Source organism: Euleptes europaea, chromosome 6 (genome assembly GCF_029931775.1).
Source record: "Euleptes europaea isolate rEulEur1 chromosome 6, rEulEur1.hap1, whole genome shotgun sequence".
NCBI lineage: Eukaryota > Metazoa > Chordata > Lepidosauria > Squamata > Sphaerodactylidae > Euleptes > Euleptes europaea.
In genome coordinates this window covers 95654464-95676090 of record NC_079317.1, presented here as the reverse complement: position 1 = coordinate 95676090, position 21627 = coordinate 95654464, and the positions used below count along the sequence as shown (strand labels likewise).

At 43.3% G+C, this 21627-nt stretch overlaps 1 protein-coding gene across 1 annotated transcript in view; it reads left to right on the top strand.

Annotated features, from left to right (window-relative positions):
• EPS8L2 (EPS8 like 2) overlaps nt 1-21627 on the top strand; it is a 129635-nt gene that overhangs the window by 43789 nt on the left and 64219 nt on the right. The window contains exons 2-3 of the mRNA XM_056851578.1: nt 7928-7991; nt 8985-9040. Coding sequence (XP_056707556.1) covers nt 7948-7991; nt 8985-9040 — 100 coding nt within the window. The 5' untranslated portion in view covers nt 7928-7947. The remainder of the gene's footprint in view (nt 1-7927; nt 7992-8984; nt 9041-21627) is intronic.

The following is a 21627-nucleotide window of genomic DNA, read 5'->3' as shown; positions in this document are numbered from 1 at the left end:
AATCACATTAGGCATTTATTGCACATTAAAAAAAGGTAAAGGTCCCCTGTGCAAGCACCGGGTCATTCCTGACCCATGGGGTGACATCACATCCCGACGTTTACTAGGCAGACTTTGTTTACGGGGTGGTTTGCCAGTGCCTTTCCCAGTCATCTTCCCCTTCCCCCCAGCAAGCATATGTGTATGTAAAATGTAGTTAGGCCCTCAGAGTATACGCTTATTTTGTGGAGGACATTTTAAGGCCATATTATGCAACCAGATAATGAAGTGCAGAGACATAGGAAACTGCTGAATAATGAGCCAGACTGCTAGTCTCTGTAGCTCACTACTGTCCATTCTACCAGGAAGTGCCTCTCCACAGGTAAGGAAAAGCTTTGCTGCTTGATATGGATGGTTGTATAAATTGGCCTTTACAGCTTATGTAACATTACTTACAAGTTTTGTGCTCATAATTTGTACTAAGTCTCCAAAAGGGATTATGCCCATGTCTGGTTTACAGAAAGACAAATTAGGCATAGCTTTTTCATGGATTCATGGCATACCTATGTTTGTCTTGCAGTAAAAGAGCCATCTCGCACCTGAACAGCCAGTGCAGTATGGGGGGGGGGAGAGTAGGGTTGCCTATTCCATGTTGGAAAATTCCTGGAGATTTGAGGAGGGGAGGGTAGAGAGTGGAGGGACCTCAGCGGGGTATAACACCATGGGGCCCACCTTCCAGAACAGCCATTTTCTCCAGGGGAACTGACCTCCATAGTCTAGAGATCAGTTAAAATTCTGGGAGATCTCCAAACCAGGACTCATCTGAAGTTTGGCAACCCTAAGGGAGAAACTAGATTATCCAGATCATCCGTCTGAAATCAGAACCGTGCATCAGTCTTCTTTTAAAAGTTATTTAAATTCTGTTCTGTGATCCTCTTTTTTTGTACTATATAACTGCTGAAGCTGCAGTTTTGAAGCTAGAACTGGCATGAAAGTAGTGGAGCTTCTTAACTCGCAAGCAGGTTTTATTCTTATTGCAATAGACATGTGTATGGGGAACATAGCTAATATGGCTGGTGTGGCAGTAGACCAGTGCAGTGCCAGTTGTCCAGGTAAATACATCATTTCCCCCTTTGAATGTCAACCCAGGAACTTTTCATACAGCCCTGAATTCACTCTGGAAAATGTTAAGCATCATCAACCCAGTGAAAGAACCTTTGTCATCCTGTGAAGTTTAAAAGGGAACAACATGCGATCATTAATGGCTAATGTTTCTGTTAATAGCCTTGTATGGTTTGGTCAGACTTTTGCTACTCTGCCATTCTTATCTGAAGTACCAGTGTTGTAAAATGGATAGTAAAGAGTTTCTGGAACTTGATTATAGGTTGGAGGAAAACTCCACCCCCTGGACTGTTCTCTTTTCTTCCTTTCAGTTTCTGTGTTAGTCTGAATTTGGTTGCAATAAAGAAGTTGTATTACATTCTGCAACTCATGAGAGTACAGAGATTTACTTCATTATCCCAATGAGATCACAACAATCAGACATGTCAGAAAGCCATAGCGGGATTCAGTGCTTTTCTGTTTAGCCCTTCTGGAACTTTCCCTAAATGCAAAGAATAGAGCAGCTGAATAACATACTCGCTTCTGCTGTCCTGTTGAATGTAACCAGATTAGAATTTTGGGTGCTCTGTGTGTATATGCTGTTTAAATTTGGTTTTCTTCCTCCTCTAACTCACCGGGAAGACTTGGATTGCCATGTGGGGTGGTTACTGAGAACCAAACTACAACAGTATGGTTGTGGGAGTGGTTCCCTAGATATAAGAGGTACAACATGTCATCTCTTGTACTCCCTTACAACTCTCAACTGGAGATATTGCTGCATATTATGCGACCTCTTCTGCAAAAGGATGGTATTCTCTTAAGAAGCAGTGGAAGGTAGACCAATGGTGTCATAGAGACAGCCTGTAGTTTAAAGTAGCTGTTGATAAGCATTAAAGAACAACATGATGGACCTGTATAAAAGATACACGTTCATACAACAGAACAAAGTGCCAATTATGGCTATTAATAAACATTACCAATGTAGTCAGAGGATCTAATGCTTCTAGCCGTCACATCTGAAGTGCTTACACATGCAATTCTACCAGTGTTGTCAATACAACACTGCAATGCCTATTTTCAGCTGCATCCACATGTAGATGCAACCCTTGATTGATGATTAACATAGATAATGTTAATCATCAATCAAGGGTTGCATCTACATGTGGATGCAATTGGAAATAAGGCAAAAATGGGCAGAAATGGTGCCCACCTGCTCCCATTCTTGTTCTGCTCCCTACTCCCACCACCCCTCCTCTTCCTTTTCTCCATTGTGCCTATGCAAGCAGACCCAACAGTGATTATGGTGGAACCCCCCCCCATAGCCTGGGAACCCCCTCTTTCTCTAGTACATCATGCAGTAGCATTATAGTAGGGAAAGGGCTCGAATAATAGCTGCCCAGCGCTATTTTGAGAGCTTAACTCCACCCTCTTCTTCATAGAGGCAGTAGATGAAGTGTTCAGATGAGTGCTGCTCATAGCCACCTCTAACTTTCCCCTTTGAGCCAGAGAGGATAAGAGAGCCTGAGGAATTATGCCCAGATTAGGAAACAGCAATATCTGGATGCTCCCATTTACTGCAGGGGATTGACTCCTACTGCTCACATGGAGAAAAATCCCCAAGTCTAAGCACCCTGTATTGAGTAGATAGGGCTATGTCTTAAGAAAAGATGGAATGGACACAGATCTGACAGGAGAAAAAATTCTTAAAAGCCTGTGGAGGAACATGTTAACCTCCCTGGCCATTTCATCAATGACTTCAGAGTAGCTATTTTCCAACAGCTGTGTTGTATTTGGGTGGATGTATGCGATACAAGATGGCAAAACCGGACTTTTTTCATATATTCAGCTGGTTAAAAAGCCTAGACAAGTATTATGGTTTTTTTTTACATTATAAGAGCAGAAAATAACATTGTTTTCGCACTCTTGACTTCTTCATATATCATATGTATCTCATAGATGGCCCCACCATACAGATAAAAAAAATCCACATGATGGAACCAACCAGGGCTAGCGTAGATGTTTTTGCAAACCCGGGGGAAACTGTAGGATTGAGGGAGGGGGAATGTAAAGAGAGGGATGGGATTAAACAAAATACAAAAACATTTAAAAGTACCAAGATCTTATGAGACTACCTCACAAGATCTTGTCTGCCATGTTGGGTTGCCTGTGTGTGTGTTAAGTGCCGTCAAGTTTCTTCCAACTCATGGCGACCCTATGAATCAATGTCCTCCAAAATGTCCTATCTTTGACAGCATTGCTCAGATCTTGCAAATTGAAGGCTGTGGCTTCCTTTATTGAGTCAATCCATCTCTTGTTGGGTCTTCCTCTTTTCCTGCTGCCCTCAACTTTTCCTGGGAAAAGTTGGGTTGCCTAGGCAACTGAAAATGTCAGCTAAGATATACTGCAAAGTAGTCTCTCATAATATTTGGTGCATTTAACTATTTTACGTTTTATTTAATCCGCTTTGGAGCTGGGAGGAAGGCTGGAAGCAGGAGTCGGGGATAAGAGAAGGGAGGGAGCGGGGAAATGACTCTGGGGGTGGCAAAGGGAGGCCACAATCCACTTACTGACAACTGACAAGTAGGAAACCTGCAAAAATTCATATCCTCCAAATACAAAAGTTACAGTTAGTCTAAAAAGTGCCTGGGAATTTTCCCAAATCATTTACAAGTGATGAATTTCATACATGGAAGTCATACGGGGCAATCAGAATGAGGCTCAGTGAGTCTGATCGTACATAATATATACAAGGTATACATGCATACACACACACAGCATTTGGAAACTGCAACCATTCATGAGTTTTCAGCATATATATGCCAAATGAAACATGCATGATGCAAGCATCAGCCATGACAGTCTACAAACAGACTTTATACTGTTCCCACTATGGCAGAGAGTTCAGTATAGGAAATCGACAGTTTGTGTCTTACGCTTAGCACAAATTGCCTATTCAGTGTCCTTTATTATAAAAAAATTCCCATACAGTTCATTGGTATAATTCTCAAGTTAGGTGAATTTCCGCATGATCCCTAAACAGAAAAGGGAAATGATGTGAAGAAAATAATACATGCATCAAGTAAGAGATAATTAATTTGCCATGTCCTAATTAGGTTGCTAACCTTTAATCTTGAAGCATCCTCTCTTGTCTTTTGAAATGTGAAGCTGATCACCCCCATGAGACATACAAAGGAACAATGCCAAGAAATGATCCAAGTGAATTCAAGAGGAACCATATACTTCATGATTGGCAATATTGTTAACTATAAGTCTTGATTTAACCAAGCATTACATTAAAGAACCAAAAGCTGAAAAGTATCAGTGGGAGGAGGAAGATTCTGCTCAGGGCTCTGGTGATGGATGATGTGGAAGTTTAATTATATGCCATTAAATTTACAGCCAGTCATTTATTAAGAGAAAACTGGTACAAGATATTTATCGGTGGTATATTACCCTAAAGGATATTGAGAAGATGGAGAAGAATTATAAAAGAAAATGTTGGAAATGTAAAGAAGTGGACAGTACTTTTTATCATATGTGGTAGATGTGTAAAAAGACAAACAAAATGCTGGAAAGGAATACATGCTGAGATTCAGAAAATTTAAAAAATCAAATTCACTGTGGAAGCCGAGAGTATGTTACTGGGCATTTTGTCTAAAAACATTCCAAATATTTTGGAAGAATTGTTCAGATATATGATAATGGTGGCCAGAGTTACATTGGCTACAAAATGGAAAACAGAAGCGTGTCCTAGCAGAGAGGATAGGAGAATAAACTGGCCGAATATTCAGTAATGGCAAAATTGACAAATTATCTGAACAAAAGACCAATTAAAGAATTCCAACATAAATGGAAAGTATCGGCACATTCCTGAAAGGAATGCCCGTGCTGGGCGTTGGAGGCAAACTAGCGGCATTGCCTCCTAAAGACTGAAACCTCTGCCCGGCGCCAAAAAAAAAGATGCTGGCGTATCTTTGCAAAAATAAAAAGGGGCGTTCCCGAGCCAAAAGTGCTCGGGAGGCCGACTAATGTCGGCCCCACCCCGTGGCTGGCTTTGTCACACCCCCGGGAAAGCCTCCCGGGGTGCCGGAACACCTCCCGGCTTGTCCCGGCGGCCTGTGCCAGCAGCCAGAGGCCAGGGCAGCGGCATTCGGGGAGTGGCGCCCGGCCCTGCACGCTGGCGCTGGGACCACTAACGCCGGCATGCGCTTTCTGGGCGCCGGCGGTGTGGGCCCCTGCGCTGGCGGAGGCTGTAGTCGGCCTCCTAAGGGCTTATTGGGTCCTATGTCACTTATACTATTCTTAAGTAAAGGGATGTAGAAAAGGTAATTGCTGTAACGACATATATGTAATATGAAAAACATTTCTTGGCAATTGTATTGAAAAGGGGTTAAAAAGGAAGGAGAACGTAATGTTTAAATATTTCAGAAATACCGTTAGAAATACAATATAATAATTACTATTTTAAGTATTTGTATCTAGTATGTTTTATAATACATTTCATAACATGACTCAATTTCAGTATTGCGTATATCAAGTATTATATAGACTACCATGTGAATTACACTAAGAATATTAGGATATTCATTGTTCTATATGTATTATTACTATATTATCATGATTGTATTATATATCACTTATAATTATTATGATTTCTCTTTTAATGCGCCTTACTCATAACAACATTGTTTGTTATATTCTTTCTTTTTATTCTGATGTAATAGGCCCAATTGTATCTGCAGTCATTATATGATCTTTAATCTTTTCTTCTCTTCTATATTTTTTGTTTATATTCTGATTTCATATATTTTTAAAAATTGGGGGGACTTTTTTTTTGAAAGTGTGAGGGAACTGGACTGCACTTAGTCCCTTTAGAGAAAGAAGATAGGGGAAAACAATAGGGTTGCCAACCTCCAGGTAATAGCGGGAGATCTCCCGCTATTACAACTGATCTCCAGCCAATAGAGATCAGTTCCTCTGGAGAAAATGGCCACTTTGGCAATTGGCCTCTCTGGCATTTAAGTCCCTCCCCTCCCCAAACCCCGCCCTCCTCAGGCTCCGCCCCAAAAACCTCCCACCGGTGGCAAAGAAAGACCTAGAAAACAAGGTGCCCGTTCTTCTTTCCCTACCAAAGCTAACTGCAGCAGGGAGGAATGTTTTGATCTGGGAAATAGCATTGAGGGAAGCAGTAAACTTCTCCTTGTCCAGTACTGTATCCTCAGTTGTGCCCCAGATTGTTTTTAGGATCCAAAACATCTGGAAATATGATTCTAGATCTCCAAGTATGGCCCTAGAATAGGGTTGCCAACCTCCAGGTACTAGCTGGAGATCTCCCGCTATTACAACTGATCTCCAGCCAATAGAGATCAGTTCCCCTGGAGAAAATGGCCACTTTGGCAATTGGACTCTCTGGCACGGAAGTCCCTCCCCTCCCCAAACCCCACCCTCCTTAGGCTCCGCCCTAAAAACCTCCTGCCAGTGCTGAAGAGGGACCTGGCAACCCTACCCTAGAGTCAAGTTTAGTTTAGTAGTTTTGTCGTTGGCCATAACAAAGCGTGACGACAGAATTGGCATTGAGCAAAACAATGCAGATCTTATCAGGGAGTAGACAAAGAAGTCTATATAAAAAGAACTCCACAGAGTGATAACAGACCAACAGCAAGTGACACTCAGCAGCAGACATCATGATTATAACCAACAATATATGTACGAGTCAAAATATCATTGCTGTTGTTTCACATACTCAGGGCATTGTACAAAACAGTTGCCCTATTACTCCTGGCCAGGAAAAACTCACATTTTTTGTCAGCTGAAACAACGCTCATATTGGAGCAAAAATTATTTCAGAAACCTATTCTATTATCTTAAATAATTCGGTGATTCCTATAGTGGGGAATGTCTTCCAACCACTGTCTTCTCCCCATAACAATCCAGCAGGCGTTTTACAATACCGTCTATTTATAACGGCTGAGGGCATTCCCTGGAATCTAGTAAGCTTCATGTTTTCTCGAAATAAAACTTACGATATGATCAGTAATTTTCAATTTCACGATGGCACTGATTTTACATCAGGTAATAGATAGAAATAGATATGAGCCCCGTGGCACAGATTGGTAAGCTGCAGTTCTGCAGTCAAAAGCTCTGCTCACGACCTGAGTTCGATCCCGACGGAAGTTGGTTTCAGGTAGCCGGCTCAAAGTTGACTCAGCCTCGCATCCTTCCGAGGTCGGTCAAATGAGGACCCAGCTTGCTGGGGGTAAAGTGTAGATGACTGGGGAAGACACTGGCAAACCACCCCGTAAACAAAGTCTGCCTAGCAAACTTCTGGATGTGACGTCACCCCATGGGTCAGGAATGACCTGGTGCTTGCACAGGGGACCTTTACCTTTAAAGTATCTGCTGCTTGTATTCCATTAAGTTATGATTATGGGATTTTTTGCCTTGAGAGTTGGAAAACTTGAGCCAGCCCTTGAACAAACATCATATATGATAACTGGGGGGGGGGGGAATGCATTTGAGGTGTTTAGTTTACCTCATTGTTTTGGTTGCTTTAAATATGTTGGCATGAGAATATCCTTAATGGTAAAAATGTGTGTGGGCATATGTATGTGTGTGTGTGTATGCATAAAAGTGAAGACAGGTACTGATCTTTTCAAAAGACCCTGTCGGCTATCTAAGAGAAGTCTCAAGGGCCAGTTACATCTGCTGGCTCAATCACTGGCATGATCCATCAGGTAAAAGATAATAACAAAGCTTACAAAGTGTCCAAGTAAGCAATGAATCAGGTGAAACAAACCTTAAATGTTGTTCATCCCCTCAACAATTAAACTGTTCCTATCTTTTACAGGTGGATGTCTTGAAAGCAGAATGAGCCAGAAAGGATCTACAAGCAGCCATCCTGGCTCTGCAAAGTAAGAACCCTAATGATACTTCCCTTCCACAAACACACACACACACCATTTTAAAAACTGTTCTCATTTTTTCCTGAAGGAATTGCTCTACGGCTGCATAGAGATTACAACTTTTCAGAGGCCAAGACGTATAGCTGGTGCTGCCTGTAGTACTTCCATTAATTTATAGATGTATACATATAATAGGGTTGCCAACTTCCAGGTACTAGCTGGAGATCTCCTGCTATTACAACTGATCTCCAGCTGATAGAGATCAGTTCCCCTGGAGAAAATGGTTGCTTTGGCAATTGGACTCTATGGCATTGAAGTCCCTCCCCTCCCCAAACCCTGCCCTCTCAAGCTCCACCCCAAAAACCTCCTACTGGTGGCAAAAAGAGACCTGGCAACCCTAACATACAGTATAACCATTCCTGGGGTGCCCATATGTGAAGCTGCTAGTCTTGCTGCACAAGGGACGAAAGAAAGGGTGAACGTAGTGAATAAAGAGAGGGAAACATTTGTGGAGATTGTTGTTTGTAGACTCAAAGGCTTTCTGTCTTAGCTGTAAATGCTTGTTCTATGTTTGGAATGACTTGTCTCAACAGAAGGATGGTTGACAAGCATGGGAGAGCTGGCTAGAACTTTGCCTCTGAAATGTATTAATAACATTACTTGAACATAGTCTCCCTTACCTGGACACTGAACCCACTAGGAAAAGGGGTTTCAGGGCCAGCATTCAAATAACTGTGGGATCTTCTGGTTCAGCTGTTAATTTCTATGTATGATAGGAGGGGTGGAAGGTAATGCATAAGCCCAAGGTCTGTTCTTGGTCTCACAGTGAAGAGAAGGGTAGAAGGGTAATGTCTCAGAACCCTCATAGGTCTCCGAAGGTTTCTTGATTACATTGGCTCTTAAAATTTGTATGTTAGTGCTACTGAAATAAACACTGAAAAAATATAAAATAAAAGGCTTGGCTTGTTCTTGACTGTTTCTTTCTCCTCTCTCTGTTTGCAGTGGCAGCATGGGCAAAGCAGATGGAGCTGCCAAAATGAGTGCAAAAGATTTATACGGTAAGTCTAAAACACAATAAAGTGTAAAAATATAGAATACTAGATCCACTTTTTAATCTAGGAAAGGAGGCGTAACTCAAATTTTACAAAAATATGGAGCCAGAGGTTACTAGCACTTGACGTACCAGTAAGGTTGCCAACTTCAAGATGGTGGCTGGAGAACTCTTGGAATTACAACTGATCTCCAGGAGACAGAGATCAGTTCACCTGGAGAAAATGGCTGCTTTGGAAGGTGGACTCTAGGGCATTATACCACATTGAAGTCCCTCCCATTCCCCAAACCATGCCCTCCTCAGGCTCTACCCCCAAAATCTCCAGGTATTTCCCAACCTGGAGCTGGCAACCCTACGGACCACTGGGATTCACCTTTACAATGCCTTTGAACTTAACAGGTAAATTAATTCTTTGTCTACTGTCAGTCAGTACACTTTCAGCTGGAGTGTCAGTGGATTTTGGAAAGTGACCTGGAGTGGAACCACGTTCATGCTCTTGCTGATCTGGATCTTCATCGTAGATTTGTGCTCTATATCCCCTAGGAATCTCTGCAGACTTTTGTTGTCTTTGAGAAGGGGCATTTTATTGACAGCCTCCACTTTGCCTTCATCAGGCTGACACCATCTTTGGTAAAAATATGGCCCATGTACTTTACACTTTACACTAGGAACTGTATCTTGTCCTTTACACCCCCTTGTCGTGTTCTGTTAAGAACACATTTCAGGATGGCATCGTGTTCTTCTTTTATCGTTGCTGGAATGATCATGTTATCTGCAAAAATGTGAGCACCTGGGATGTTGCCAAAGCATTCATGATTCTTTTGATGGAATATTACACTTAATTGATTGGCTACCCTAAGGAGGGCTGTTAAAATGATATCTACCTTATGGGGTGTTAAAGATGTACGCTTCTGCTGATTTTTCATGCAGTTTTACTTGCCAGTAGCCATCTTTTTCGTCTACGATTGTAAACAAACTCTTCCTGATGTCCTCAACAGTGAGGACAGAGAAATGTTGCCTCATCACTGCTTTTTAAAGATCATTTGGATCAAGGCACATTCAAAACGAGCAATTTTCTTTTTGTGTGATCACTAGGCTACTGACCCAAGCAGTGGGCGAAGTCATCTTTGTGATGAAACCCTGAGCTTCCAAATGCTGAACTGTGGCCTTTAATTTTTCCAGTACAGAGTAGAGGATCAGCCAGGTCCCTCTTTGCCACTGGCTGGAGGTTTGGGGGGGCAGAGCCCTCTGACTTGACAATGCAAAAGTTCATGAAACTGGCTAAAGAGAGAACAAAGAACGAACCTGGTTAAAAAGCAACCGGACAGAATGTGATGAGTCTGAGAAATGTTCTGAGTGCACAAGTAATGTAATCAGCTAACTGTGGAAATAAATCTACTTGGATACCCTTGGACGCTGTGGGCTTATTGACTATTGAACAGCCCATTGCTGACAGGCTATGAGCAGAAGGGAAATTGCTCTATAACTGCATTTCTGCCCAAGTGTAGGAGCTCCTTGTGTTTCTCCTTTGTGGATACCTCTTTCTTTACCAATTTACTGATTTCAATTTTTTTGAAAGGAGAAGAAAGCACTTGCTAGATCACAGCCAGGGTACTATAGCTATTGATTTGTTTCAAGTGGCATTTCCCTCAACCCCTACATTGCATAAAACTTCTGTTTAGTACTGGCACAAAACCAGTTTTGGCCTCCATCATGGCTGGGCTGCTGAGGATTGTTGCTAATAATGCCGAGCATCATAGTCTGTAGGGTGCCTGTTTATTATGAATTTTTTAAAGGCTCTCTCAAATGTCTGAATTCCCAGACAAATTTAAGAAAATTGTTTATTGTTATTAGCAGCTTTGATGATTATGTTCCTTGATTAGACATTGTGTAACTTCAAAATAGCCAATGTCCTTTAAAAATTGTAACAGAACATTAGGTTGCAAGGTGTAGTGTACTAGAGGTTAGGAAATTTTTTAAAAAGCTTGTGTCCTACACCTCTCTTCTTGTCAGTCCTGATCCTGGTGCAACCAGTCTACTGGGTCCTGTTTTTTTCCACTCTGGAACATGTCTGGCTCTTGCTCTCTTCCTCCAGATAGGCAGGTAAGCCTGGTTAAAGCGTCCCTCAACTCTGGCAGGGCAAATGCCACCTTCGCTCATGTCCTTAGCCTACATAGCGGAAAGACAGGTAGGAGATGAGGAGGATCTGCCAATGTGCACTCACCCTCCTCCACTCAGTCTATGGGAGTCATGGATAGGAGCCAGTCCTTGTGTTTTAAAGGGGTACACGGAGGGAGAATACAAAGACCTGGAACCAGTATTGTGTACAGCAGGGGACCCTGATTTTGTTGAGCCTGTGGCCTGTGGCCCTTTTAGAAATGGCAGCCATGGAGAGCTGAGGCCAATTAGAAAATGGCTGCCATGTAGGGTTACCAGACCCCCTGCCAGAGGTGGGGGATCCCTGGCTTTGGGCCCCTCCCCCAGCCCCATCCAGCGGGCCAGCGGGGGTCTTAATGGGCTTAAAATGAGGCCTAGGCGTCGTCAGCATGGTGACATCACTTCCAGAAGTGATGTTGTCACATCATCGATGTTGAGGGAGACACTCTGGTATTTGGGCAAAACTCTATGGTAAGAACAGCTTCTACCATAGAGGTTTTGCCCAAATATCTGAGCATCTCCCTCGACATCACCGATGTGATGATGTCACTTCTGGAAGTGATGTTGCTGTTGACCTCCCTCCACATCCCCCACCAGTTGCTAGGGGGACCTGGCAACCCTACTGCCATGGGCTACTGGGGCCAATCTCAAAATGTTTGGAAGTTGCGAGTCAAGCATCCTTCTACTAGGGTTGCCAACTTCCAGGTACTAGCAGGAGATCTCCTGCTATTACAACTGATCTCCAGCCGATAGAGATCAGTTCACCTAGAGAAAATGGCCACTTTGGCAATTGGAGTCTATGGCATTGAAGTCCCTCCCCTCCCCAAACTCCACCCCCTCCTCAGGCTCCTCCCCAAAAACCTCAAGCCGGTTGTGAAGAGAGACCTGGCAACCCAACCTTCTACTATGAAGTCAGTTGTTTTTGAGTTCTCCTGCAAACTGGGGGATCAGAGATAAAGTATCTTGTTTATCCAGTTCATCAGAAGAAGAAGAATCTCTTCTCTAGACTGAAATCAGGCTCTACAACTACATAGAATTTTAATTGCACAGTCAGAGGTCACATACCTAGTGTTATTTTTGTGACCTGAACGTGATTTTATCAGTTTAAATATTCACTATGAGAACCATTATTGGCAAATTGGAGGCACCTGTATTTTAAAACAAATACATCGATGGAAATGCAAGTTGTAAAGAACAGAATTTATCTATTTATTTATTTAAAACGTTTTTATGCTGCCTTTCCACCCAATGGGAGTCCACAAGGCAGCAAACATAAAAACATTACAACATTTAAACAGTTAAAATACAGTTTAAAATACACACTTAAATTACAAACTCATAAACCAATAACACTAGAAGGAGGGCCAAAACCTTATTGCTGGTTTGCCAGGCAAAACAAAAATAGTCTTCACTTGCTGGCGAAAGATGCTGATAGAGGGAGAGAGAAGAATCTCCCTGGGGAGGGAGTTCTAAAGTTTTGGTGCCATGCCAGAGAAGGCCCTTTCTCAGGTCACCACCCGTCTATCCTCAGATGGCTGAGATGGATACGTGAAGAGTGTTAGGCAGGTAGTGGAAACTGGTACACACTAAGCGATAGTAAATTGCTAGGACCAGATGGTATTCACACCAAAAAATCTGAAGGAACACAAAATTAATGGCTCTGGTGTATTATCTGTATTAGCAAGTAGCTAGTTCAATGCCAAGATTAAAGAAAATGAGACTCCTCAGATTATTCTAGAAATAACAGTAGAATTATTACTACCCTATAATTTACCAGGCAAAATAGTACTTCCCATTGATGATATACTCCTTAGAAGGGAGTGAGATGTACCTTTGTACTCTCATGTTGGACCTTAAGGAACTTCTCACCTTGCGTTTTTGAATCTGTCTGACATAACTGATACAATCTACATAAGATGTATATTATGGTAGGTATCTTGCCCATGGTATGTGAAGTCTTGAGCACATAGATGTTAAAATACCAGCTAAAGATATTCCTTTTTGCAATGCTAGAAGGCAGGTTTTTTGTTGTGTTCCAGGGAGAAAAAGGAACGCTGGCAGAAAACATCACTACCAATAGTATCCCCAGAGTCTGTTTATCTCATTCCATTTCTTCAGAATGGGGGTTTGAGAAGAAATGCTCTTCTGGCTGTGAAATGTCCAGAGCTCTATGGTAAAAATAATAATGGGATTGATATATAAACATTAAACAAAATGGAAAGATGCAGAGTTCTCTGAGAGCTTGGAAATGTAAATAGTAAACTGTGCTTGGCCATCTTTGCTAGATCATTTCCCCCTCCTGATTTCATGTATAGCTTGTGCCCCATCTTCCATTATTATCTGATATAGCACAGTGGCTGAATGTGAACGGTGAGCCAGAAATCCCTATTCAGGTCTTGGCTTTGCCACATTTTGTGGATGTACCCAAACAAAAACAACCTACTATATTCTTTGCAAAAGCTTCTATTTCATGTGTCATGCACTTACACTATACACAATATGCTAAGAGAAGAAAACAGCATTACACATGGAAATATTCAGATAAAACATCAGTGTTTATGGACACTTACCTTGAGAAGAAATAACGATATGTCGCATGGACTTCACTTGTTACGCATGGAGACTGTACCCTCCAACTTTGAGATGGCTTTATGAAATGTATTTATTGAGTTGTTGTGGAATTTATGCTATATAGCCCATAGGTGGGATATTTTGTATATAGAGATAGAATTTGATAGAGTTAGCATATTGTGTATAGTGCAAATGCATGACACATGAAATAGAAGCTTTTGCAAAGAATATAGTAGGTTGTTTTTGTTTGGGCATAATCATACTGACAACCTAGGTTCTTCCTTTCTTGGTTAGTAACATTTTGTGGATGGCCTGGGATGGGTGATCTTCATCTAAGTTGTCTGAGCCCTTAAAAAAGCAGCTATTTACTGAGCCTCAGGTACTTCATCTACAGTATGGGGATAATAATAATACTTAACAAGGTGGTTGTAAAGATTGTGTAGATAATAGTATCATAGAATTGGAAGGGACCACCAGGGTCATCTAGTCCAATCCTTTGCACAATGCAGGGAATTCACAACTACCTTCCCCCCACACCCCCAGTGACCCCTATTCCAAGCCCAGAAGATGGCAAAAAATCTTCCAGGATCCCTGGCCAATCTGGCCCGGAGGAAAATTGCTTCCTGACCCCAAAGTGGCAATCGGCATTTCCCTGGGCATGTAAGAAAGGGCCATGAGAGCAAAAACATTACGTGACCCTTCCTGCCCTCCCTCTCATGAACTGCCTAAGTTCAGCATTGCTGACAGATTGCCCTCTAACCTCTGCTTAAAAAATTTCCAAGGAAGGACAGCCCACCACATCACGAGGAAGCCTGTTCCACTGAGGGACCGCTCTGTCAGGAAGTTCTTCCTAATTTTTAGCCGGAAACTCTTTTGATTTAATTTCTACCCACTGGTTCTGGTCCAACCTCCTGGGGCAACGGAAAACAACTCCACACCATCCACACCATATGACAGCCCTTCAAGTACTTGATGGTTATCATATCACCTCTCAGTCATCTCCTCTCCATGCTAAAGACACCAACCTCCTTCAACCTTTCTTCATAGGACTTGGTCTCAGCATTCTAAAGAAGTATATGTATTTTAAGTATTTTGACATGTGTACACTGTTTCTCACATATTGGGGACTTGGTGACACTGCAGAGAGAGGAAATACAATAACTCATTATCTCTTAAGCATCTGCTCCCGTAGTAGAAACAAGAGCCAATGAATGACCCTTCATCCTAGTTGCATGAATGAATTAATTTCCTTTCCCCTAGCATAAATAATGCTTCTCTTCCATTGGGGTCATGAAGGTAGTGAATTCTCTTTGCCTTTGGCAGCGAAACCTCAAGCATCTCATGTGCTAAGCCCCGTATTCTAGAAGAGTTGCCAAAAGCACTTGCTGAAAGATCCCTTGGCTTTACAGGTAAAGCAGGTGGCTTTGCAGGCACAGCGAGTGGCTATCGGGTTACTGCCTCATTCAATGTACAGCTGCCAGCTGAATAAATGTTAATGTGAACTATGAATAAATAAAGCCACTTCTCTGCTTACTGGCTTCTGTTCTGAACCAAGATGAAAGGACATTGGAGGGAAATCCATTATATTCTTGGCAGGCTCCAAAGATTGTCTGGAGAGGAAGTACTTCAGAATAATTAGTAGTTTACACAACAAGCTGATTGCTGCCTTTTCTGTCACATTAGCAGCAGGGCCCTTCTTTGACCAATGTTCTTTGAGAAATGTTTTTTGCAAGGCGTCGGAGACTAATACTGTACCCGCTGAGAGGTTTATCCCTTGAATCCTTACAACAATGTCCAGCTCCACAGAGCTATTCGTTGTAAAGTTTTGGACCCAGACAGATCTCAGTACCACAAAGTTTTTGTATTCTAACATCAGGCATCAGATAATCAGGAGGCTAAAGAAAGCCCACAAGGTAGGAGACACCCAGGAAAATTCTACTTAATGTCGCTCTAGCATCAGTAGGTGCTGTATGGAAGTGACAGGAGCCCTACTCAATAGTTAGAATTTTGCCCCTCCAACCTCAGGTAATGGGAGAGTGTGCTACCTATGACCTTCCCATGCACATGGTTGCCCTTTTGTTTGAATAGAGCAATGCATGTATTTTCCAGCTTCGGTATGTGCAAACATGTACCCTCAAAAATCTGGGCTTCCAATCACATGTACCAAAGCTGGAAAATATGCAGAATGGCAATATCATGGTCGAGAGTATCGTGCATTGTGCAATCTCCCCTTAATCCCAGCTGGATCAGCAAGATCATAGTGACTGAGCAGGGCTACAACGATAGGGATTAAAACTACATTAATTAAATATGGGGAAAGGGAAGGACCTGACAGCTCACACTCGGGGTGGGATGATTCAAGAAATTCTCACAGATGGAGGTATCAAATTTGTTAAATTACCTCCACAATGGATGGAAACCTGGAATTCGGTGATACCAAGATTTAATATTTAAAGGATTTAAAATTGGACATTTTAATCTTTCTCAGTCAAAGGTGAACCTTCCCAGTTTGTTTAGTTAGCCCTGGCTATGGAGGGGAGACATGATAGCCATGTTTAAATATTTGAAGGGATGTCATGTTGATGAGGGGACTAGCTTGTTCTCTGTTGCTCCAAAGACTAGGACACGGAGTAATGGATTTAAATTAACAGAAAAGCGATTCCACCTAAACATTAGGAAGAACTTTCTGAAGGTGAGGGCTGTTTGACAGTGGAATGCGCTGCCTCGGAGGGTGGTGGAGTCCCCGTCTTTGGAGGTCTTTAAGCAGAGGCTAGATGGCCATCTGTCGGGAGTGCTTTGATTGTAGGATCCTGCATGGCGGGGGGAGGGTTGGGGTCTCTGGGGATGTCGGGGGAGGTAGTTGTTAATTTCCTGCATTGTGCAGGGGGTTGGACTACATGACCCTGGTGGTCCCTTCCAACTCTATGATTCTATGGAGTCCATTGTTCCTTGAACCCTTTCAGATAGCCTAATTCTACTTGATTCCCACTAAGTAGCGACATGAGAAGTCAGTTTGGATCTAGCACCATTAAGCTACATGAAAGTCTTGCTCATGTGACTGATCTAGGTGGCTCTGAGCTGTGCTGTGACTTACCTTTCTGGATTGCACTCAGCATGTGACGGGGTCGATAACCTCTACCTGTCCTTTGCACAAATGTACTAGGTAGATAAACTGCCGGCAGAGAAGCTGTTATTCCTCCCGCCTCTCCCTGTTATAATGTACTGGAAATGACTGGCTCCCGTTTTGTTGCTGGCTAATTAACTTCCTTCAAAAGTTGTAAAATAAAGAAAACTTGGGACATGAAGTCTGCCTCATAAATGGGTCTTATTTTGTAGTATTAGCATCAAGACTTTTTATGCTGTATAGTTATCCTTTTGAGTTTTTACTACTTTTTTATACGCATGGGACATTTTTGATCTTGTGGCAAACACAAGTCACCTTAACCAAATCTGTTACTGCGTGATTTAATTCTTTGCTGCTCCTGCAGTTTGGAAATTATAAATACCTATGTCCATCTCAGAACAGCACAAATAGAATGGGGTGATAGGCTGTGAAATTTCCCCTTTCACACACTGGTAGCCTGGAAGGGAGGAATTAAGCAGGCAAAGCCAGGAGTGTAAGGTCGTTTATGCATGGGAGTTTCACCTGAGGTTCGTTGCTTGCTGGACCCACACTTTCCTGTCGCGAATCTGTGCACCAGCAGTCTCCAAGCTCAAATCAAGAAGCATTGGATTCCCCGCCTCTTGAAACACTGCTTTGTAATTGGCTGTAATGCTTACTGTGAGAGAAAAGTCCCCTCCTTGTGGAAACCCAAGTGCCATGTAAAAAAGCATTTAAAAAAATGGAGCTCTCTAAAAGGAACGGTGGGAGGGAGGGAAGAAACCCAAGCCTCTTTTCTAAAATCCTTTCTTCTGCTCAGAACGAACTCTGAGGAAGCAGGAAGCATTTGAATCCCTGCCCCTTGACATGCTGCTTTATAATTGGCTATAGTGCTTTCTGTGAGAGAAACGTCACTCCCCCAGGCTTCCATATCCCACTTTGCCTTACACATGGTGATTTCACCCGGGCTGATCTCAGGGGAGATCGAAGAGTCAGGTTATTAGAGGAACGGGAAGACCCAGGATTTGTGAGGGCTGGCCTCAAGGTCATCTCTAATGGACGAAAAACTCATGCATAACTCCAAGGAACAACTGAGACAGACCGGGGGCGAATGTGAGTGAAAGTAGCCATGCATAAACAACCTAAGCATGAACTTCCTCTTTCATGGGCCTTCAAACTGAGGGGAGAGGCTTTCAGCCATCAACAGGGAAGTATTTATGTTCTGAGAACTTGCTCCTGTTACCCTTACAACTTGCTGCCTTCACTATTCAAATGAGATTTCACATGTTTGTTAATTCAAATGGGCATTTGGATATAAATGATAAATCACCATTTAATAAGTTGTTAAGTTCTTAACAAGCATACTTTTTCCTTTTGTGCCCTTGTTATCTGAGGCGCATATAATAGAAGCAAGACATGTCACACTGCTCCTAGCCAAAACTGCCCAGTTTGAAGTAGATGCCATGCTCTGACAGTGCCTGGGTACCTTACCTGTGACAAACACACCAGCTGATGGAACATTTTGTTGAGAAGTGACTGGCTGCAAGGCAAGATCACTTGACACAAGAAACTGCATGTAACCCAAGAAAGGTTTTAGTGTTGTAACAGTACACTGTAGGCTGGTGTGTGGGGCACAGTCATTCCCACGTGCCTGTCCAGTATCAAAACAGAGGCTCCCTACAACGCTTCTCATCTTCTGGTGCCTTTCTGAGCTGGGAACCATCTTGACTGATTTTGGGGCATATTATAGAACCATCTATCCATCACCTGCAATCTGCAATCCAGGCTGCAGCAGATATACTATAGTGAGCTGCCCGGAAGACCAATACATTCTGACGTTTAAAGCCTCCACTGGGTTCAATAGGACCTCCACTGGGTTCAATAGGACCAGGTGAGTATGCTTAGAGTAGGCTTTGTGTCCAACCAGAAAGCAGTTGTTCCTGTTGAAGTGAATGGCAGTGATCGATCTGTCCATTCACAGCTTTCTGCCAGTAATTCCTTTGCCTCAGTGGCTTAGGAAAGGATTCCGAATTTGTCATTTTTATGTTCCTTCAAGTATATTTATCTCATAGAGATCCTGCATTTATGGGGTTCCTTTCTACAAACAGGCAGTTGTTCACTACTATACTGAGTTGCTTTGTGTGAGAGACTGTATGATTTGCTGTAGTATATGTGTATGTCAGTGAATGTATGAGACAGAGAGCTGTTGTTTAGAAAAATTAAACAGGAGTCTAATGGCACTTTAAAGACTAACAAACATGGTTGCTGCATAGGTTTTTTGTAAATTAGAGCTCATCGCGATATGCAATTACTATTTATTTTAGAATGTGTTGTTTTCTCCCATTCCCTCCTCTTTAGTACCAGTTCTAGTGGGGGGGGGGCTTTTGGGAGGGTTTGTTGCTCAATAGTAGCTCATCTACTTGGCACACAGAAGGTCCCAGGTTCAATCCCTGGCATCTCCAGTTAAAAGGAGCAGGCAATAGGTGATGTCATAGAATCATAGAGTTGGAAGGAACCACCAGGGTCATCAAGTCCAACTCCCTGCACAATGCAGGAAATTCACAACTACCTCCCCCACCCCACACCCTTAGTGACCAGAAGATGGCCAAGATGCCCTCCCTCTGATCATCTGCCTAAGGTCACAGAATCAGCATTGCTGACAGATGGCCATCTAACCTCTTCTTAAAAACCTCCAGAGAAGGAGCGCTTACCACCTCCCGAGGAAGCCTGTTCCACTGAGGAACCGCTCTAACTGTTAGAAAGATCTCTCCCTGAGACCCTGGAGAGCTGCTGCCAATATGAGTAGGTGTCAGACTCAGGGTTTTGCCCTCAGTGTCCCTCAAGCAAAACCCGCTCAGGCAAGACCCTGAAACAGGTTTGGCTTTATTTGGGGTCAAGATTGGACAAAGTCAGAAGTCGACTGCCACTCCAGCAGAAGAAGGCTACTACTGGAGAACAGGGTTAGAATACAGGGTTAAAATGCATTGCATAGTGTCAGGCAGGCCAGCAGAATCTATGATAAGCGTTCTCAGGGTGGAAAGTCATAACAAGGCATAACAAGAGTGCAGCTGTGCTAAACAGGATGGGCACACATACCACAACAGTGGGCAGAGAGGTATACTGTACAAAGCATGAGAACCCAAAGGCACGTGACCAGGGACTTGTCAAACAGGCCTGGAGCAAAGGCAGGCCAAGATGAAGAAATGGGCCTGACAGTAGGCAATGCTGACCTTGAGAGCCAGCATGGAGTAGTGGTTAAGTGTAGGTAAGGTAAATGTCCCCTGTGCAAGCACCGGGTCATTCTTGACCCATGGGGTGATGTCACATCCCGACATTTTCTAGGCAGACTTTGTTTACGGGGTGGTTTGTCAGTGCCTTCCCCAGTCACCTTCCCTTTACCCCCAGCAAGCTGGGGACTCATTTGACTGACCTCGGAAGGATGGAAGGCTGAGTCAACCTTGAGCCGGCTACCTGAAACTGACTCCCGTCGGGATCGAACTCAGGTCGTGAGCAGAGCTTTGGACTGCATTACTGCAGCTTACCACTCTGCGCCATGGGGCTCCTTAGTGGTTAAGTGTGGCGGACCCTAATCTGGAGAACCAGGTTCTCCACTCCTCCACATGAAGCCTGCCGGGTGACAGTTCTCTCCGAACTCTCTCAGCTCCTCCCCTACCTCACAAGGTGCTTGTAGCAGAGGGGGGAAGGCAAGGCAATTATATGCCACTTTGAGACTCCTTACAGTAGAGAAAAGCAGGGCATAAAGACTTCTTCTTCAGCATGGTGTAGTGGTTACAAGCGGTGGTTTGGAGCAGTGGATCTGATCTGGAGAACCCGGTTCGGATTCCCCACTCCTCCACATGAGTGGCGGAGGCTGATCTGGTGAACTGTGTTTGTTTCCCCACTTCTACACATGAAGCCAGCTGGGTGACCTTGGGCCAGTCACAGCTCTCTCAGGCCCACCTACCTCACAGGGTGTCTACTGTGGGGAAGGGAAGGTGATTGTAAGTCGGTTTGATTCTTCCTTAAGTGGTAGAGAAAGTCAGCATATAAAAACCAAATCTTCTTCTCCTTCTTCTTCTAGTACCCATTGTCTGATTCATTATAAGACAGTTCCCTGTATTCACGTATAGTCTTCTGCATATAGTCCTCATTGTCTGTACATAAGACTGTGATTGATTACAGTGCACACACATGGAAAACGCAAGCCTCTGTGCTTTACCTGCCTTTTTTTAGTTGCTGTGCATCTCCCCGCGCTTGCACTTCTCCTCTGCCAGCTTTGTGAGGCTGCCGGATGACTCTCTGAGCCACTTTGCAAGCCACAATTTGAATTTGACTTCTCTTAGATGTATAATATTTGACTGGGAGGATGTCTTTGGTGAGAATTTCATTCCAATTGAATGGCATCCCAGAAATACATTTGCTGTTAAAACCAATGGAAACTGAAATGAACAGGGGCAATAATGAATAAAATGAACAAAGTAGGAGCCCCGTGGCGCAGAGTGGTAAGCTGCAGTACTGCAGTCCAAGCTCTGCTCACGACCTGAGTTCGATCCCGACGGAAGTTGGTTTCAGACAGCCGGCTCAAGGTCGACTCAGCCTTCCATCCTTCCGAGGTCGGTCAAATGAGTACCCAGCTTGCTGGGGGTAAAGGGAAGATGATTGGGGAAGGCACTAGCAAACCACCCCATAAACAAAGTCTGCCTAGTAAACGTCGGGATGTGACATCACCCCATGGGTCAGGAATGGCCCGATGCTTGCACAAGGGG